At 36.4% G+C, this 20,913-nt stretch overlaps 1 protein-coding gene across 1 annotated transcript in view; it reads left to right on the top strand.

Annotated features, from left to right (window-relative positions):
• The first annotated feature begins 57 nt into the window (after nucleotides 1–57).
• Nucleotides 58–20,913, top strand: part of LOC144643039 (uncharacterized) — a 37,166-nt gene continuing 16,310 nt past the window's right edge. Inside the window, exons 1-24 of the mRNA XM_078502158.1 lie at nucleotides 58–214; nucleotides 299–359; nucleotides 3,074–3,346; nucleotides 4,926–5,054; nucleotides 5,302–5,420; nucleotides 5,594–5,652; nucleotides 6,024–6,166; nucleotides 6,646–6,939; nucleotides 7,878–7,996; nucleotides 8,366–8,424; nucleotides 8,848–8,990; nucleotides 9,577–9,885; nucleotides 11,561–11,667; nucleotides 11,827–11,885; nucleotides 12,990–13,132; nucleotides 13,289–13,594; nucleotides 14,336–14,445; nucleotides 14,658–14,716; nucleotides 15,040–15,182; nucleotides 15,840–16,133; nucleotides 16,501–16,610; nucleotides 17,046–17,107; nucleotides 17,649–17,785; nucleotides 20,374–20,667. Of these exons, the coding sequence (XP_078358284.1) occupies nucleotides 188–214; nucleotides 299–359; nucleotides 3,074–3,346; nucleotides 4,926–5,054; nucleotides 5,302–5,420; nucleotides 5,594–5,652; nucleotides 6,024–6,166; nucleotides 6,646–6,939; nucleotides 7,878–7,996; nucleotides 8,366–8,424; nucleotides 8,848–8,990; nucleotides 9,577–9,885; nucleotides 11,561–11,667; nucleotides 11,827–11,885; nucleotides 12,990–13,132; nucleotides 13,289–13,594; nucleotides 14,336–14,445; nucleotides 14,658–14,716; nucleotides 15,040–15,182; nucleotides 15,840–16,133; nucleotides 16,501–16,610; nucleotides 17,046–17,107; nucleotides 17,649–17,785; nucleotides 20,374–20,667 (3,559 nt within the window). The 5' untranslated portion in view covers nucleotides 58–187. The remainder of the gene's footprint in view (nucleotides 215–298; nucleotides 360–3,073; nucleotides 3,347–4,925; nucleotides 5,055–5,301; nucleotides 5,421–5,593; nucleotides 5,653–6,023; nucleotides 6,167–6,645; nucleotides 6,940–7,877; nucleotides 7,997–8,365; nucleotides 8,425–8,847; nucleotides 8,991–9,576; nucleotides 9,886–11,560; nucleotides 11,668–11,826; nucleotides 11,886–12,989; nucleotides 13,133–13,288; nucleotides 13,595–14,335; nucleotides 14,446–14,657; nucleotides 14,717–15,039; nucleotides 15,183–15,839; nucleotides 16,134–16,500; nucleotides 16,611–17,045; nucleotides 17,108–17,648; nucleotides 17,786–20,373; nucleotides 20,668–20,913) is intronic.

Raw genomic sequence — 20,913 nt, 5'->3', positions numbered from 1 at the left:
GTAAATATTTAATTGAGCTGCATAAATGAGTGTTTTCTCAGGGGACAACCGCTTGAACACAAGTGCAATCGAAAGTGTAAAGCGTGCGACTGGCTGGCGCTTCGATTGGTGAACAAAGTCTCTGACATTCATGTGAACATATATTCCAACCCAAACTTATCGCCGCACAAGGAAGTTAATTCTAAGAATGGCTGTCTACGAAATAGTGAAACAGGTTCGTGAATAGTTTATTGTGAACTAAGTGTGCACGACTTACAACCACAGTGAAAAAATATAATTTTGTTTTTCTTTATGACAGGTTTTATGTCTGGGCTTATGTCTCAGTTTGGTCCAAGAGCAAAAGTCCTTACTCTGTGAAGGTAAGTTTCTTAACGCCTGTTGATTTTTCTGGCGTTTTTTATATTTAGAATTGTTCTCCTTTGGGCAATATCCTTTACTCAGTATTATTGTGAGGTTGTATCATTTTGAACCAGTCGTTAATTTCCAATCATACATTATCAGGTATATTGGCGACATAAAATATAACATCCGACGAAACGAAAAGCTTTTGACATTCAAATATATCAATCGACGAAAATTAACTACTATTGAACACAGATTTTTTTTCATACAGGACCCATTCGTTATATTTATTCGCCGAACAGGTCGTATGCCCGAGCTTAGAATGGGCACGCAATATAAAATATTTTATTGCGATATTGTAATGGCAGACTCTGAAATTTAAAATCGATACAAGATGACTTCTAAACTATTTTAGTTTTATTCCTCGGGGGGTTGTGATTGCATAACACGCGTTCGTTTTGTCATTTTACAATACTGTGTTGAAACCATGTATTAAAACCTAAAACAGATCAAAATTTTCGTTTTGAAAACCAATTGTATGCAAGTCTTATGTTAGTCTGTTAATTTAAATGTCTTATCTACAAAGGCCTAAATCCCGCAAAAATAGATAAATAAATTTGTTAAAGAATACAAAATAAATACTGTATCTTGAATAAACATATCGTATTTAAATATTGTTTATTTTAAATAAAAAGAAGAACTTTTGTTTGAATAGTGAAAGGAGGTTTATTTATAAATTGAATCGTGTTATTCTTAATACAGCAAAAATACATCGTATTATCCAAAAATTATTATTCATCAGACACGAATAGTCCATTTCTTTTGGTTTCTTGAAAATTTAAACACATGTCAAGCCAAGTAAGAAAATGCCTTCTTGCTGCCAAGACGTCTGGGGGTTTAAACGCTTTAGGATGAATGCATTTCTTCATTGTCGCCGGTTGGTACCTGTTTGTAAGGCGATTTACATCTAATCATCAGGTATTTTTTTTGATTCCGTGATTCTTCATGTAAACCACGGAAACCACAATGTAAATCCATTTCTAAAACTTTCTTGTAAAGCAAATACAAGGACATGTTGCATTAAGAGGAAACTTTCCTGTTTACAAATTAGGTTTTAAAACTTGCTTGAAAGAGCCTGAAAAATTGGTGCAAAAATAGAAGAGTTAAATAAAAAAAAACATTTGTAGTTAAACAAAACAAAACCTGCAGTTCCACACGCTAGTTACCGGCAGTTTGGTTAGATGCAATGTTAAATTTATAAATGTCACTTATTATACATTTGATTGCTTGCAATAACAAATTTCCTTTCGTTGCTTTCACCCAATTAACAGTTCTATGCAAAACTATTACAAAGATATGTCTGAACAAATCAAAGAAATTAACAATATTTTTCCCTAATTCTTTTTAAGTAATCCGTTTCTTTGAATGTATTCGCAACTACTCATTCAATACCACCAGGAATGAAAAATTATATGTTTTTTGGCAAAATTTTGATAACAACAAATTACACTCACAGCAAGATTAAAAAAGTTACTGAAAAGTAAAAACAGGCCGGGAAAGATCCAATACCGGTTAGCCATCGTACCTCACTCACGCTCACTACTGTTTTTTTTTTTACTTTGTAGTTAAACTAAAAACCCATCTTCCTAAAAATGCTGTGTGAATGTACACAGCACGTGCTAAACTGAACAATTTTTCATTCAGTAAGTCAGTTAGTAATTTGGTTTAAAAATGCATAACAGATTATAACAGGAGGCATCTTTCAAAATTACCTATTTAACTACATCGGAACCGCCCGCCAACTAATTTGACGACCTTGCGGATTCGTGCAGTGAACCTACCAAAAAAAGTGAAACGAAATAAGTCAAGCAAGGTGTAGAGTAAGTATTTCAGTCTATCCTCGGGCTAGAATGAAAGTGATGGTTCTCTTTTTTCTTCAGGAGTAACGGTTCCCTTCACTCGGATAGAATCAAAATATGTTACTATTCAAGCAATATCATAATCCTGCTAAACTGATATTAGCAGGATTTTGGGATTAAATAAATATACCGCACAGCAAGCAAATATTTTTTGTTGATATCATAATCCTGCTTAGAATTAATAGAATTTCGGTTTCAAATAAATATGCTGAACGTATAAATGGCACCCGGAAGGTTTTTTAAATAACAATTTTAATTGCAGTGTTTTGGTTTTTTCTCCTGAGCCTGCGAAATCAACCATATTTTTCACATGTTGTTTCACGCCACTGCAAACTACTACAGGTAGATCAGCGGTCTCGTATTCGCGGAGGCCAGTTCTCATCAACGCAGAATAACGCTTCATCACTTCCTTTGCACTATCACATCACTAATAACGAATATCACTTTTGTCACCGAACGAGTTTGCTAAACCTTAACTTTACTGTATTGAATGAAAATAAGAACTTTTATATATAAGAGTTCATTGAGAAAACAATTAACACACAGCCTCGTTTTTGCATATGACAGCTTCAAATGGTATTTTTAAAAATGATGTAAATTATTTTCTGTTTGTTACCTTAAAAACTTCAGTGAAGAAGAAAACTAATAGCTTGATTATTTTTTAATGTATTTTTAAATCAGCATTTTTTTATTTTTACCGTGTAAGCATACTCAATCGAATAAGAGGTGGAAAGTGGTGAGGTTGACAAAAAAGGAAAGTTCGAGCAACGGATACTATTAAATGAATATTAACAATGTTCTTCTTTATTCAGATCAAGCTTCAATGCCTTCTGGTGTTGACGAGCCGTTAGCAGAGTTTTCACCTTATCTCCACCATTATCTACTTGGTCCTAAGAAGATATCTTTCCAGCAGTTATCTGTTAGCGAGTGTGCGCAATTATGTCTTCAAGTCGCAAAAGGAAAGATGTTTAACTGTAGTTCCTTTGAACATGTTGCCACCACAAGGGATTGTTTGTTAATTGGTTCCTCGTGTGAAGGTCACAAGCTGATGTTTGATAATACAATAGACTTTTACCAACTAAAAGGTTAGTTCTTTCGAAGTGTTTTTATTTTCAAACTTGGTTACAATAGTTAAAACACTTATTATCAAATTTGCAGACACAATGCCTTGTTTACGCCAATTATGAAATTGAAGTTTCACCAAACGTAACAATGTTGATCGTAAAAACGTTAATGACTTATCGATCCTACAATCTGAAACTACTTCCATAAAAGTACCCCATGTATACTTTGTGTTTTGATTGACCTTTGCTTGCTTGTACGTTTTTTGAGTCTAATGCTTGCGTGCGCTTTGCGCATGCGCATTAGACTCTTTGTTATATGAAAAAAAGCTGTTAGCAATCCCAAGGGAATGGTTCGGGATCGATAATCGTTCGCTGTAATGTAGAAAACAATGATCAGCTGCAAGAACGGACTCCGTACGGACACGCACGATTAGTTTCAATTAAAAACAGCCAATCAGCGACACGTGTTCCCACGCATAATTAAAAGTTCTTTCTCAAGTCACGATTATTCAACACTTGAACAGGACGAAATAATTTTCCAGTTAAGACATTTGTAAGCTTTTTGTGAAAATAAATCTTCGTTTTCAGTTCAGTTAAGCACTTGTGTTTTCGTCTTGCTTAAAAAGCAAGACGTCTTTGAGAAAAAATATTTCGACGGCGACTCGCGTTTATTTACACAATGCGACCAAATATTTATTTTGTTTTAAAAAATAGAAAACTTTACCTCGGTTTTTGTATTTAAGTCATTCGAATTTTGACCAATTTTTTCTTTACAGTGCAAACAAAAACCTTCAAAAATAAAAGATGTACATGGATAAATGTAAATCAAGTTACGCGACTAAGTCAAAATGCGTTTGTTTGGCCGCTTTGCAGTATTACACTGTCCCGGCCTTTGCCATACACTGAAATCGAATTTCATGCTTTTACGACTCTCAGAGATCTTAAGTTCTTCTTACAGCTAGAAAAATCATAAAATGGTTACATTGATATGGAAGTGATGATTCGCGAAATTTGTACATCATGATAAACAGTCTTCGCTCCTGTGTATGGTAGCTCGATAATAATTGCCTAGTTTCCAGCGTTCAAAAGGTCATCATTATATTGACGTGAGCATTTACACCCGTTTTTAGGAAAATCTGTCACTAAGTGCTTACAGTACAATGGAGTAACAGTCACTATTTCAAGTGCTTTTATTGCAAAATCTGTTTCAAGAGTCATCATCAAAATGGTGAAAAATCTGAAAGAAAACGATGTGAAGTTCTTCAACCCTTGTTGTAATGAACATGCTTTTTGTAAATCGTCACGCAATCTTGTCCAAATGTTTAATCGTTTCTGCTTTTACGGACAATACGGAAGAAGTAACATCAACTCCTGTTCATACTTTAAATTTTGTGAAGCATATAACATTTATGACTGTTTCGTTTTCATCCATAATCATCCACGATGCCCCTAGCTTGCTATAAGCATTTTAAATTAAACTCCCGAACACAAACCTCTAACCAATTTTAACCGGCTTACGAAAACCGCGCAATCTGTATCACTATGCCATACGGCATTAGACTCATGTCACCCTTGGTGACCTATTTTTTCTACCATTTAGGGCCAAATGGAACGGTGTGTTCAACTGTCTCTTCATCGTCCTCTGTTCCTCCTAGCCTCATCCAGCCAACCAGCACTATTCAGACTTCGTCTATAGTCAACTCAGTTGTAGCTAATAAGAACGTCTCAGGTACGTATTTTTTAAAATGTCTCAGTATATATGTCAGCATGTTTATGCTTATTATTTGCCACGTGATGTCCTGTCTGACTCCACTTTTATTTTGCTTCTATGACTTCAAGCAACCTTTGGACTGATAAAGACCTGGTAAAACGTCAACAATTATCGATCGCTTTGTTGCGCCATTTTGTGAACGTAACGCAACATGCTGGATTGTTTGACACAAGTTTTGAAAACGTTCTCTGATCTTTTTTCTCAGGAAGCCACAATCTAAGTATTCAAGTCACGTTACTTCTTACGAATGAGTCCTGGAAAGTTTCCTTAACTAACAGAAGCAGCTACACGTTCATAAACATTTCATCTCGCATAAAGCAAAATGTAAGTCTCTTTCGATTTTTTTATCTTAACTCACTTGCACTATATTCTTAAAATTTTAATAAATCTCTTAAAAAACCAGCCTTTGATTCGTAGCTCAAGTGGACATATTTTCCTTCTTATCCTGAATGTTATAACCTTTGATTTTTTCGTTGGTCTTACCTTTTGCCTTGCAGGTTTTTCAAACGTTAGAAAACTTTTCATCTCTTCTTGAAGTGACAGTACTTCAACTAAGGTAACAAAGCCAGGCTGATTTCAAGTTTTTTAAAAGGAAACTCGTCGATGGCTGCTTTCTCAAATCTATTTTTTTAACGGTAAATCTTTTCTTAAAATAAACATAAAAAAATGAGGAACAGAAAAAAAACATATTCTTTTACCATTGTTATGCAACTGACTACGTGAGTGCGAAGGGCGACGACATTTTTGGCATTTTTATTCTCTCTTTATGTAATTTAGTTTTAAACTTTAGCAATCTCTTGATAAACAAATAAACAGTCGCCTTGCTTGTTCCTATTTCGCTTATTGTATTGTTATTCTGTATGTAAAAAAAATTAATGCATTGAGAAAAGTGGGATTAAATAAAATCGTGGTTTATTTGTTTGATAGGAATACCAGCGGCCTGGTTTCTGCAGAATTCAGTGTAACCTTTTCTCAAAAATTCCAGATGCGACATATGAACCGATTTTACAGCTCCCTTCACAACACGCAACGTTTAGGCTTGATGACAATCGACGTTATTAATGATACGAGTAAGTATCTACTCCAAGAAAAACACACATTCGTAGAAATTTTCTCTCCTTGCCACCGAGTATTTCAATGCTGAAACAATCATTCTTGGAAAGCTCCTTATACTATTATACATGTAAAAAATCCCTTGTAAATATAAATATAATGTAATGAAACACAAACTGCACGTATGTTTATTCGCCCGCCGAAGTAACGAAAAGGCGACATCGAGATTTCCTTTAATTTGCTTTTTATACAACAAAAAGAATAGCATGTAAGTAAGCTGATGGATTTTGCACCAGGCCGTGTTTTGAAACAGAGGCGATTCACCTACTCAATTCCTACTATGAAAAGTTTGCGTCTCGAATGTTGAATTTTTCATTTTGGTTTATATACGAACATTATCGTCACCCTAAGTCACGTCAGTAGATATTTACTCCAACACAGAAAACACTGATATATAATTATTTCTCACTGACAAGGCTATCATTGCCTATTCTAGTCCCAGGGAAGCCACCTGAAAACTTGAACGTCACCATAATTAGCCCAACATTGCTTCACTTGTCATGGTCTCCAAAGGAAACAGAACAGATTATAGACATCTGGGGACTTAGAATTGTTTACAAGGCTATTGATGACAACAAAACACGCAGTATCCTAGTGGATCAACATCGTGCAGAAGTTAACATATCACAACTACATCCTGATACCAGATATTCCATTTGGACCGTATGTGTCACATCAAAAGGGTTTGGTTTCCCATCCCAAGTTCTCAATGTAACCACTCCACATATAGGTAATGTAATGTTTTAAAATGTTAATAAATAGGTAATGTTTATTAGTTTGAAAATAGAAGTGATTTCCTAAAGTTTCCCCTCTTTTCTCTTTCCAAATTACCTCCTTTCTAAACGGCGTCTTTGAGTTTAGGGTTTGATATGGAGGATCGCGGCTTTTATTAAAGCCACAACTACAACTCACGACTGTTAACGTACGCCGATATCTTATCATTCTTGAGTTAAATCATAAAGAACAAAGGTCTCTTTTTATCCAGTTGCACGTTTCACCAGCATGTCAACCACTGCCAAGTTCATCTACTAACCTGGCTCATATTTTATTTGAGTAGGAACCAAGTTTTATATGAATGTAAACCTCCTTTTATATGGATGTACACAGCATTAATTTTCATCTTCTTAAGTCCATCAGTGGTGGATGTCACGACGCGTAGGAGTACGTAAGATGAGATAGGACTTAAAGTTTGCCATCTTGTTTTGTTTCAATGACCTTCTTTGCCGTAGTGCGATGTGTACATGCGAAGCAGCTGGAAAACTTTTTCCTCCTGATGTCCTACACCAAAACAGCCCGACACACTTTCGTTTGGCTTAACACACTCCATTTGTCCACCTAGTATAAGCAAATTGAATGTGTTTACCTGCTTCCCCTAACGTATACATCGTACAGCTTATTGACATAACAGGTTATTTTCGTGTGCAACATCAGAAGTCACTAGCTACGAACGAAATAAGATGGCGTTACTGAAAATCACATTTGTGCGAGTTTACCAAGTCCCACCACTCGAAATATTCGTTTGATATAGGGACTTTAGTTCCAATCATTCATAGAGAAACCCAAGATAAACCCAAACACATAGAAAGGGATTCTAGAGACGGAAACGTGTGTGTATTTGTGGAAATAGAGGTATCTTAAATGGATTACATTCTTTGTTCTAATTTCCAGCTTCACAGGACATTATTATTCAATTAAGAGTTTTACTTACCAACGTGACGTGGGACGCCAAGTTTGAGAACAGGAGCAGTGAAGCTTTCGGCAATTTATCATCTTTGATCGAAAACGGCGTAAGTATTTAGGATTCTATTTTTCTTAGTTTTAGACTTTTTTGTCTATTTAACCAATGCAATCTCAGTAATGTTTGTTAAAAGAGCACTGTTAAACTTTAGTTAGTGTTAGTGAAGACACCTCAAAAGCTGCAATCACAAGGTTGAAACTTCACCGTTTTTATAACCCAGCCAGGTTCGAGGAGAAAAGTGCAAAGGAAAATGTGACGAAAAAGACTGCTGCTGCTGCTCCTGCTCCTCCTCATCCAACTACTACTACTACTTCTACCACTACCACTACCAATTACCAATACCACTTCCACTTCAACTACCACTACTAAAGTGTTTTTACAAGTCAGTTGACTAATGCTTTCGTTTTCTTATCGGCAGTTTAGATTTATACATCGTAATGACTCATTTTACAAGAATAGCTCAAGTTTACGATTCAGGTAATAATGGCAGTGATATCATAAAGGATTGCAATCCTTTCTTGATACCACTGCAAATTTTGATGGCATCATGGCACATTTTTAAACACTTATATACATGAGAGTAACTATAACAACATGTCATCTTCGTTAACGTTTTTGAGTTAGTTTTGCTTTTCTAATGTACATGTATATGATAGGTTCTGGATTCAAATTCAGCTTTAAGGTTGGCAAACTTCGTCGATAAATGCAACATCAAAACCCCTTCACGCTTTAAGCTTCCAAAAACAAATGTGCGTTGTTTCTAAATTTAAGTGTGTATAGTTGGATCGTAGTGCGTGGTTATGATATTTGGCACTATCTGGAATGATAGAATTAAAGATACCTTCTCTGATTATGAAAAATATCATGTTACTCAACTATAATTCTCTCTTTCTTTCTCAGTAATCACAGCGCTGGAACTATCGTCTTCATCAATGCTTTTTACGATCATTGCAGCAGAATGAACAATTTTAACGACATATATGAAGCCCTTTACAAAAAGAAAAGGCTCCAAGTACTGCAAGTAGAAGTGATTGACGATAACAGTATGTAGTATAGATCGCTATAATTTTCGTCTGCGGTTTTATAAAGTGACTACAAACCTTAGCTTTACAAACAGAAAAGAAAGGAAAAACTTAAACAAACACCCAGACAGATAGGCACTAATGGAACAAAGAGATCACAAAAGCTCAGTAGACACGTTGTCATTCATTCATTCATTCATTCAATCATTCATTCAAACGCTGTGCAACAGCTAATAAGATCACAAACTGAAGTAAATTGAAACAAAAGAAAACTGGAATATAATCAGGACTCAAAAGCATCCAATTACAGGTAAAACAAAGACAGGCATGACTGAGAACAGGTTATGTCAAAACTAAATACCTTATCCAAAAGAACTGTGTACTGCTTGGTGAGAAAGGATGACGAACTGCTCGGAGGAAATATTTTGGAGGTCGAACCCCAGATTACCTCAATTCTATTTTAGTCTACCTTACCTGATTTATTTTTAACGTGTCATACCATGTTTGAGATCAGGTCTGATAAAATACTATTGGGACAACTGAGATACTTTACAAGATGCCCTGAGTTGGCAATACTTTCTGAGATTCGATTTTGTTTTCTCTCTAGTTCCAGGAAAGCCGCCGACAAACATAACTCCACTGGCATTGAGTCCATCTAGCATCACTGTCAACTGGAGCCTGCCGCGATCGAATCATTGTGAAGTCTTCTCATTCTTAGGATTCCGTGTCTACTATGCCTTCACTGATAACAAAAATGTTACATTAACACATTTTGTTGACGTAAACAAATCTAACAGACACGTCGTTATACAAAATTTGGAACATTTTGAGTATTACCTCATTTGGTTACAGACCATAACCTCACGTGGCGTCGGGCCAAAAAGTGAAGCAGTAAAAACACGGACGTTAGAACAAGGTGAGAGTTATATAGGTTATTCACCAGCCGGGAGGTCCGTATTGGGAAAAACTGTGCCCGAGGTCTTGGATACCGCCCGAGGCCTGCGGCCTCGGGCGGTTCCAAGACCGAGGGCACAGTTTTTCCCAATACGGACCGACCTAGGCTGGTGAATAACGTTTTTATTTTTTTCCTACTTTATTTGTTTTTAAAAGAAACCTAAGAAGATTTTTTCACCAAATCTTTGTTTGTAGACGCGCGTCATTTCAATGTTGTGTCGATCGACGGATTAGCAAGAGTGTAAAATGCTGCTTGTTTGTCATTTTATTCGGAATAAAATAGCCTCGCTTAAATGAACCGAACTAACAGAAAGGTTTAGCATATTAAATTAACACTGAAGAGATTCAATAAAAGAAATTGAAGTAGTAAATATGGCTTAAATGTAAAATCGAGGCAAAGCATTTATATCATTGACAAAACTGAACGCTTTTAAATCGATTTCGGCTTCCCGACAGTCCCGATGAATGTTTTGAAAGGAATTGTGTTCGTAGGATAGTAATTCTCAGACTAAAAAATGTTATCTCCTGAAAGACAGTTTCGGTACAGCTTAACATACTTGTTTTTAATGAATTAATAAACTCTGCGTTGATTCCTAGCAGAATATCTTTGTGATGAACAGTGCGAAAGTGAAACTGAATGAAATGCGTAGTTTGGACGTACGTCACAATATTGCGAGAATTATTTTGACTGTTTTTAATTAAAGAACCTCATTTTCTTGAATGATATCAACTAGTGTTTTGTTTTGGCAAAAAAGTGGCCGATAAAAGGCAGTTGTTACTCAAAATTGAAATTAAAAACCGGTGCAGCTTACCGCAATGGCGTTAAAATGATTGCGAAATGTACAAACAACCACAAACTACGAAACTAGAACTCGATTTTGTCGATAAAGAAATGTTTACTCGCCTTTGGAAGAACTTCGAGGCCTTTAATTCCACTTCTATTTTGTCCTTTCTCATTTACAACGACTGGTGAGCAGCTATTTTGATTTTGCAGAGCAAATCTTTCATGTTTTCGTTCGTACAACGCTGCAAAATGATTTCGCGCGGAAAACACACTCGACGATTCATACCGCCTGCTGTGAGCGGGCCGGATTGGAGAATACCGCCCGCTCCCGGAACCAATCAGATCGCAGGATTTGTAGAATACCGCCCGCTCACGAACAAAGAAAAAAATAAATGAGAGTTACTGACTAATTTATAAATAACTGGCAGAGGATAAACGCAAATGCTTAGTGTTCATTGAAAATAATAGTTCACTAAGTGTATAAACATCACTGGAAGCGATAATAGAAGACCAATAAGAAACAAGTATGCATACATTTAAAACAACAGAATTGAAACATTCTCGCTAAATTTTCATTCTACTTTTCAATTTTGTTGTTCACAATCTTCCTTACTCTTTTCTACCTTATCCATCTTTTTTTTCCTTTCTAATCATTTTTACTTCCATGTTTTTTCTCTCTCAAATACTGTGACGTTTCCTTCGATTGAAATCATCAATTTTATTTCAATCGAAGGAAACGTCTGAACGCTGAGCACTTGCCAATACAATGGTTTGATTTGTAAAAAAGAAACATAATACATCTTTTAATGTTGTCATCAAGTAGTTTTACAATTATTTATTTGTTACATTTAAGTGGTTCGAATGAATATGACGATCAAGCTGGATGTCCCCTGGACTGAAGCTCTCCTTAATGACACCAGCGACGCTTCTAAAAACATAACAACGAGAATTCAGCGAAATGTAAGTACAGGAATGGTAAAAACAGCAAGAGAATAGCTTTTTGATAATTGACAAATCCCCTTTCTAGCTGAACTTTGAATCAACAAGTCAATTATTTGTAAAATATTGCGTTTATTCTATATCGTTATTTCTGAGGTCGTTATTTCTTTATTTTTGTAGGTGTATCTCCTGTATAAAGAAATGGTCCAGTTACGAAGAGTTGTGTGCAATTCGTTTATGTAAGTTGTGATTAAAATCCTACTAGTTTGCTAGGGAACGACCAATAAATCTTTTCATTAGCAAAAGTAGTCAACTTATCCTTGCAACGTTAACATATTGTGAAACTGACATGGATAATAATAAAAAATAATATTTAACCTATATTGGGCAATTATCCATTTCGAAATGGATGGACATTGATCAATATAGACAAAGACAATCATCAATATACCAAAACTTTTATAAACTAAATCAAATCATCATTTAAGCGTCACTCAGATTTCCTAAAGGAAAAATAATAATGATAATAATAAAAAGATGCAAACGCATTTTACAGCCTGACGGAGTCTCAATGCTTTTTACAATTTTAGTTCTATTCCTAATCAAAAATAAACGCTGTTAAAAAGAAAAGTTTTTTTAAGTCTCGATTTAAAAGAGTCAACTGTGGAGCACTGTTTGACTACAATGGGCAAGTCATTCCATAGCTTTGGTGCAATCACTGAGAACGATCTGTCACCATAGGTAACCGTTTTAGTCTTAGGAATAGACAGTAGGTTTAAGCTACTTGATCGTAGTAAACGATGAGGCGTGTAGTTAAAAAGCAGGTCTTTTAATTAGCCGGGTGCAAAGCCATGGAGGACTTTGTACGTTACCAAGAGAATTTTAAAAATAATTATTTATTTCACCGGAAGCCAGTGTAAACTCTTTAAAACTGGAGTGATATGAGCAAACTTTTTTGCTCTAGCAGTTAGTCTTGCGGCTGTATTCTGCAACCGTTGTAGTTTCTCTTACTCATAGGAGGGGAGTCCGAGAAGAATACTGTTGCAGTAATCAAGTTTTGAAGAAACGAAAGCATGAATAAGACGTTCCGTAGCAGATCTGGATAAAAAGTTTCTAATTTTTCCGATTTGGTAAATAGAACGTGAGGCGAAGCGACAAATATTGTTGATGTGAGTTTTTTAAAGTAAGATAACGGTCAAGTGTGACTCCAAGATAAAAAGCTAAGAAAAAATAAATTAAACTGCGAGTGTAAAAGAACGTTGCAGCCTTGTTAGGTGCATACATTATTATGTTTTAATTTTGTGAACTTGACGTAAAAGTAAGATCCAGGTCTTGAATTTTAGAAATGACAGTGGAAAGGTTGCGGCGGAAGTGGAAATTACGTATGGCCAGCACGTGCAAATGTCTGCCTTTATTCTTCTGTACAAAATGCTGTATGAGAATGGAACCCTGGGAAACATGACAGCGACTCCTATCTCAGATAACAGTAAGTAGACAGTAATGCGGTTTCGTAGGAAGGACAAATTCATGTTCACCTAGTTTTAATAGTATAAAAATTATGTAATATGTATTATGTATACTATTGCTGAGTATGTCTTATTTGCTTTGCCAACTATATAACATTCTTTCTCTAAATACACAGTTCCTGGAAAACCTCCCACAAACATGTCAGTTGAAGCCATCAATCCAACAAACGTGTTAATAAGATGGAAATTTTCATCGCCATCTCACGAGCCAGCTATTCCCACCACAGCTTTGCGTATTTTTTATAAGCTGCTTCAAGGGAATTCGTCAGTGACAAATATTAAAAACACGAACGCAACGACTGGATTTGTTGAACTGGATAAATTAGAGAAATTTTCGTGGTACACTGTCTGGATAAAGAGTGTTACGTCCCGAGGACTGGGAGGAGAAAGTGAACGTTTCAAAATACGAACTTTGGAGGAAGGTGTGTAAATAGAAGTGACCAAATTTCTTTAAACATATCTTATACTGGATAGCCACTTAAAGCTATGCAGTTGAAAAAGCGTTCTATGCCAGATTCGTATGTGGCTTTAGTTTAACGTTGATTTTCGACTTGCTCCGAAAAGGTAACCAACGGTTTCAGTAATTCTTTCTACACAAAGTCAGTTTTTAGTCTAAGTCCTCTGATTAATAAGGTACCAGCTGCTTCTGATGCGACTTTCCTCTCTAAATACAGACGCTTTGTTTTGAACTGAGAAATGTTTTGGCTTGGATCACCATAAACCGCGTTTACACCGGCAATTTTGTATTTGACCAAATATATTTGATCATGTAGATGACACAACAATTATTTGTCAGCATTCTAGAGTTAAGTGCGCCAGTAAGGACCTTCGACAGCAGAGATACGCACACAGTGCCCAGTGGGAGTTTGGGAGAATGGGGACCACATATGCTAACGCAATATTTGCCACATTTTGTGTGACGAGTCGTCTACACGAGCAATTTTCGTATGTGACAGCTTTTATTTGTCACATAAAAGCTGACACGCAAGCCTCTCAACACATATTTGTCACATAAAAATTGGCCATTTTTTCTCATCTACACCAGCAAATTAATAGGGAATTTATATTTATGTTCCATACATAAACTAACTATTTTTGTTTAAAACAAGTTCCTAGACCAGTAGAATATTATAAGTGGCAATGTTAATCAAATTCTCTTTTAGTTGTTCCTGTCAACATAACAGTTCGGTTGCCTGACGAAGAATGGACTGAAGATCTTTCAAACACATCTTCAGAAACTTTCGTGAACCTATCAAGAAAGTTAGAAAGTAGTGTAAGTATTTGCTATTCGTATCACTGCCTTTCTATTGAAATATTTGTCTGGTATCGTGGCGGAGATAAACAAAAATGCACGAAACAGTTAGAAACAAGATAACAGCTGAAATAAACGGTGTATCGCGATCTACAGAGCAGAGATGTGATCGCTGAACAAAGATCACACTTTGATATAATCATATTTCTTATTCTCTTTTTTTTTGTTTTTAGGTGGAAGAAATGTATCGCAACGAAACTCATCTACGTGACATAGCCATTCACAGTTTCAGGTAACTTTTTATACTTTATCAGTTTTTTTTTACTTGATCAATTTAATTTCATCAGAGCACAGTTTTTTGTGAAAAAATATCTTACCGTATAATCCAATCTTACCTTGTTGGAGAAACATAGGTAGTCTCATATATTTTTTGTGGAAACGTCCCGTGCTCTCGTTAAAGCGACATCTCTGTTCATGGGGGTGGGAACGAATGTGTTAATGGAGACAGGCCTTGCAATTGGTTTTCAATCTTAAGTTATTAAAATTTGTCTAGATGATAAGATGGAAAGGTCGCTATGGAATGTCTACAGGCAGTTTTTATTTTGAATATTCCAGGAATGACAGTGAAAAAGTTGTTGCTGGCATAGAAATTATCTTCGGTCAACACGTGGAAATGAAACTGTTCATAACTCTGTACCAGGCCCTATACAGGAATGGCTCTTTTGGTGACTTATCTGTACAACCAATATGGGATAGCAGTAAGTTGTCATTTTGTCAATTTCATCCTGGGCCTTGTTGTTCAAAGCAAGTTTAAGCTAATCCAGGATTAGGATCAATTATTCTTTCAGTTTTGTATCTTTTCAGTAAGATTTTCTGTTTAAGTTCAGTCTTCCTGTTTTCACTTCGACTTCCGGTATTCTCGAACTCCACAAAAAATGGCAATGAAAAAACACTTTTATACCAGTCAAATTAAAACATCGATCAACGTTTAATCCAAGAGTTACGTTTTTAATCTGCTTTCAATTATCTCGCCCCAGTAGACGACAACATATGATATCGTGGTTTCTCAAATTTATTTTTAATTCATCAAGTTAAAACAAAGAAAATCATATCCGTGAAGGAGGTTTGGAAACCCGTTCTTAATGAGCAAAGATTTTTACGATTTAATTTCTCCGTTTTCTCCGTAGCTTTTGTTTTGATTGAAAAGATATATCAAACACTCGAGATGTGTTTCATCGGCTATCCAAACATCTCGAATTTCGTAAAAAATACTTCGCTGCGCGTCGTATTTTCAACTCTCTTCTTGGTGTTTGGATATCCCAATGAAACACTGTCGCTCATGTTTGATATATTACATCAATACCAACATTAAAATAAATAAAAATAAATAAATTGTGTTTGTTAAATTGTTTTAGTTCCAGGAAAACCTCCACAAAACATATCAGCACATGCCACAAGTACAACCAGCATTCGAGTGGAATGGAACACCGTGCCACACAACTGGGATGTCATATTGCTGAAAGTTTTTTATATCACAACAAGCCAACATAATGAGACGATTTTGTGGACTGATGTTAATTTAACAGAAAGTGACGTAGAGATTAGAAACCTGGCAAAGTTTGTTAACTACACGGTTTGGATAAGAAGTGTTTCCAGATGGGGTCTCGGAATATCTAGTTATCAAATTTACGTCAGAACACTGGAAGAGGGTGAGGCTGAGGTCTATTATCTTTTAACGTTCATTGCTTTATTTTTTTTAAAGAAAAAAATCGCACTCTGATTGGTTAACTAGTAGGTGAAGCCATATAAACATTGTACTTTTCTTGACACTGAGTTTGTATTGGGTGTGTAATAGACATTTTATAAAATTCTGTTATATTTACCTATCCCCTTGAGTTGATGATTAACCAAGCATGTAAACGCAGTGTAGTTTGCACTTTTAAAAATTTCATTTTACTTCATTAAAAAATAGCTTAAACAATAAATTCAGCAAAATTATGATATACAGATTTGTTTTATGGAGATAAAACATATTGGCATTTTTTACCCTGACAGTAATTTCTATTTGTAATCTAGTTGTGCCAGTTAACTTGACGGTTCGAATCGACAACGTAAAGTGGAACAGAAGCCTTTCCGATCCGGGAAGCGAGAACTTCAAGAATTTGACTAGAACCATTCAACAGAACGTAAGATTCGTTATCTTCATATAACCTTTGATCAGATAAAACTGCTTCAATAGTGTCATCAAGGGTTTGGTCTCGCTTGGTGATAAAAAGGATTTAGAATGCTAGACCAAAAGTTTGGAACAATCTTCCTTCAAGTAATTTGTAGTGCGCATGTGAACATAAAAATTTTTAATAACGTAATATGCGCATTATAAATTCAATTTTTGTTATTTTGACAAAGTGCGCATTAAAAACACAAAACAGCACATAAATACGCACACACGTTGTTAAAACTGCCACTTTAGATACGTGGTACCATTGGACACTTTGCTGGTAAGTACATCCACAAAATCAGATCAGTTCTATTTCTCCACAATACGATTACACTGGTCCAAGACATATACGAATATGTTGATCCTTCTTTGACATATTGGTGTCATTCTTTCTCCTATGCAGGTATTTTTATTGTATGGACAGGAATCGAGCTACGTAAGGGATGTCCAATGTCATCGATTTATGTAAGTAGCAAGATATCCAATAACCTTCTTATACACTTTAAAGCCACCACGTTCTGAATTCTAACTGTCCTTGTACTAAATTAGTGCAGATTTAAGAGCATCAAAATTTCCCAACGGGTCGTGCCAAGGAAGGTGTGGCGCAATCAATCATGTCGTCATTTTGTTAATTTTCCCAACATCACATTCATTCAAATAAAATAAGACTTGTTTGCTAAGTTCCTGTTATCGTTTTAGTCTGTTGAAAACCTGGGGATATACTAAAGAATGACTTTCACGATCGGCCGAGCAAAAATTTGATTTCGTGGCAGTCAGGTTTCCTATCTACCTTAAAGCTATTAATGAGCAAAAAATGAAGGAAATAGATTTTTCAACTTCTGCCGCTGCAAGCGCGGTTTTTCCTTAAAATTCTTGTTAACTTGCTATAGTTACCTTAAAAGCTTACGCGCTGAAAAAAAATTGCGTTCGTCAGCCACCTCTTAACCAGTATTGATATTTCCTATAACAAATGTAGGAAACTATGTATCAAACCTTCTATTTTTAGAAATGGAAGCGTATTGGCAGACATGACTATAGTGTATGGTCAAAGTGTTGGACCAGAGCAGTTTGCTACTCTATACAAGGCACTCTATGAAGATGGAACGATTGGAAATTTGTCCGTCCAGCCAGTTAGAGACAATGGTACATGGCAATCAGGATATTTTTTGTTTCATGCTTTCACGTCAGTAGCAAAAACTCGTTTTCGGAATTTGATTGATTCTTTGAAACTTTGAATGCTTATATCATGGGAAGACCAAAAAAATTAATTTCATTTAATATTGTTAGACAAGTTTAGCAAGCTTACAGTTAATACTCTCTATAAATTCTGACGCTGACTTATTTGAGCGTAAACAACGCTCATAATGTGCTCAAGACGTTTCGACCGAGAATCTTCGGTCTTCTTCGGTTGTTATCATGGCATAAAACGGCTTTTTAACGGTTTCACATTGTACGCGCGCGCGAGTGACTAATACAAATACACGCGAACGCTGCGCGAGACTATGAACATTATGTAAGTGACTTATATACATCAGGGATGTCTATGTGTTCATTTCCCGCATTCTGGTCCCTCTGCGAATGCCACGCTTCTAGGAAAAGCCTCTTGTGGTAATCGCCTGACTTGTCCACCACCGCTGCATGATTAAAATCCATATCATGGCCAAACGTGTTCGCGTGTTGCGCGATCTTAGAGTTTTTGTCGCAAACACGGACTGCTCTTTGATGTTCTTTAATTCGAGTAGCTAACGCTCTGTCCGTTTGTCCATAATAGGTAAATTGCAGTCAAAGCAGTTAACTCTGTAAACTACACATCTAGACTGGAATGCTGTGAGTTTGTCCTTCGGTCTGGGGAAGCGTGTGCGTAACGTGTTAAGTGGTTTAAAGCCAACTTTGACCCCGTTGTTGCGTAGAACTTTTGAGATTCTTTCAGTTACGCCTTTCACGTAGGGTAGAACAACAAACGATTCTGCGGCATCATTTGGAGTGTCGCTGCTGTCTGAGACACGACGATTAGCTTTGCGATGAGAATCACAACTCTTGATAAACCGCAATGGATAGTTATTGTTCATCAAAACTTTAACCACATGCTCCTTTTCTTTGCGTTTCCCTGCGCTTGTTGATGGGATATTTTTCGCTCTCTCAAGGAGTGTATTAACTACTGATCTCTTGTGTTGAGTTGGGTGATGCGAGTTGAAATCTAGATATTTGTCAGTGTGCGTTGGCTTTCGGTAGACGTTAACCTGTATGCGCCCGTTCACTCTAGTTGTTGCGGTGTCTAAAAATGAAAGGCCGTCGTCACCTTCGACCTCACTAGTGAATTGTATGTGCGGGTTAATAGAGTTGAGGTGGTCATGAAACTCTTGCACATACTCCTTTTTTAGGCATACGTGGCTATCATCGACATACCTGTACCACCATCGTGGAGGATGCGGGGCTGATGAAATCGCTCGGTCTTCTACAAACTCCATCACTAGATTGGCTATGGTTGCACTAACCGGGGAACCCATAGCGCAGCCAAATGTTTGGTGATAATGTTCTTGCTCGTGGGTGAAAAAACTGTTCCTCAAAACGAACTCTAGCAACCTCATGATATTGCTCACGGAAATGTTCGTGCGTTCCGTTAGAGTTGTATCACGCTCCAATCTATCGCGAGTAAAGGAGCATGTGGTTAAAGTTTTGATGAACAATAACTATCCATTGCGGTTTATCAAGAGTTGTGATTCTCATCGCAAAGCTAATCGTCGTGTCTCAGACAGCAGTGACACTCCAAATGATGCCGCAAAATCGTTTGTTGTTCTACCCTACGTGAAAGGCGTAACTAAAAGAATCTCAAAAGTTCTACGCAACAACGGAGTCAAAGTTGGCTTTAAATCACTTAACACGTTACGCACACGCTTCCCCAGACCGAAGGACAAACTCACAGCATTCCAGTCTAGATGTGTAGTTTACAGAGTTAACTGCTTTGACTGCAATTTTACCTATTATGGACAAACGGACAGAGCGTTAGCTACTCGAATTAAAGAACATCAAAGAGCAGTCCGTGTTTGCGACAAAAACTCTAAGATCGCGCAACACGCGAACACGTTTGGCCATGATATGGATTTCAATCATGCAGCGGTGGTGGACAAGTCAGGCGATTACCACAAGAGGCTTTTCCTAGAAGCGTGGCATTCGCAGAGGGACCAGAATGCGGGAAATGAACACATAGACATCCCTGATGTATATAAGTCACTTACATAATGTTCATAGTCTCGCGCAGCGTTCGCGTGTATTTGTATTAGTCACTCGCGCGCGCGTACAATGTGAAACCGTTAAAAAGCCGTTTTATGCCATGATAACAACCGAAGAAGACCGAAGATTCTCGGTCGAAACGTCTTGAGCACATTATGAGCGTTGTTTACGCTCAAATAAGTCAGCGTCAGAATTTATAGAGAGTATTAATGTCAACTCCTGACAGTAATTTTGGTATTAAGCTTACAGTTGTTAGAGTGTATTCTTCCATGCGATCTTCGATCTTTGTTTCGTACTCTCCCGGTAGAGTAAATGTTTCATAGGTAAGGTGTTACTTTCTAGTTAAAGAGAAAACCTGTGAAAAATCGTAAAGAAATTTCTCCATTTTTAATACTTTCATAGTTTGGTTAATCTTTATTTCCTTTATTTACAATCACATTTTGTTTCAACTGATATTGATTCTGAGTTCTAACATAGATTAACTTTACTTTTGCTTTAAGTGCCTGGAAAACCACCAAGAAACGTAAGCGCAGAATCAAACACATCTACAAGTATCAAAGTCACGTGGCTATGCGCCGACTGTCACCAACACAACTCAACAATAGGATTTCTTATTTCTTACAAACTTACCAGCAGCAACCAAACCTCAGCTGTTACTGTGAACAGGACGGTAAGAGACTTCCTGATCAGTGAACTCAAAAAGTTTACAAACTACACGATACATGTGATCAGTGTAACCTTAAGGGGAGTCAGCATGTCAAGTAATAAACTGTCCATAAGAACATTGGAAGATGGTAAGTGAAGAAGTGCAAATCTTTTGTCACATACTGTGTGTGTTGTGGTTCATATTTATCTTTGGTTTAAATTTTTTCAAACCAGTGTGATTTTTATTTCCCTTAGTTTGAGATTTCGATAATGAATTTGAGACAATGAACAGTAAAAAATCAAACTGGCTTGAAAAATTTTAAACCAAACATAAATTTAAACCACAACAAATGTTTCATATTGTAATTTGTATAAGTTCCACTCTAATAATGGTC

The sequence above is a fragment of the Oculina patagonica genome, chromosome 2 (assembly GCF_052425735.1).
Source record: "Oculina patagonica isolate OP01 chromosome 2, crgOcupat, whole genome shotgun sequence".
In the NCBI taxonomy this organism is placed as follows: Eukaryota; Metazoa; Cnidaria; class Anthozoa; order Scleractinia; family Oculinidae; genus Oculina; species Oculina patagonica.
This window is presented reverse-complemented; position numbering and strand designations above follow the sequence as displayed.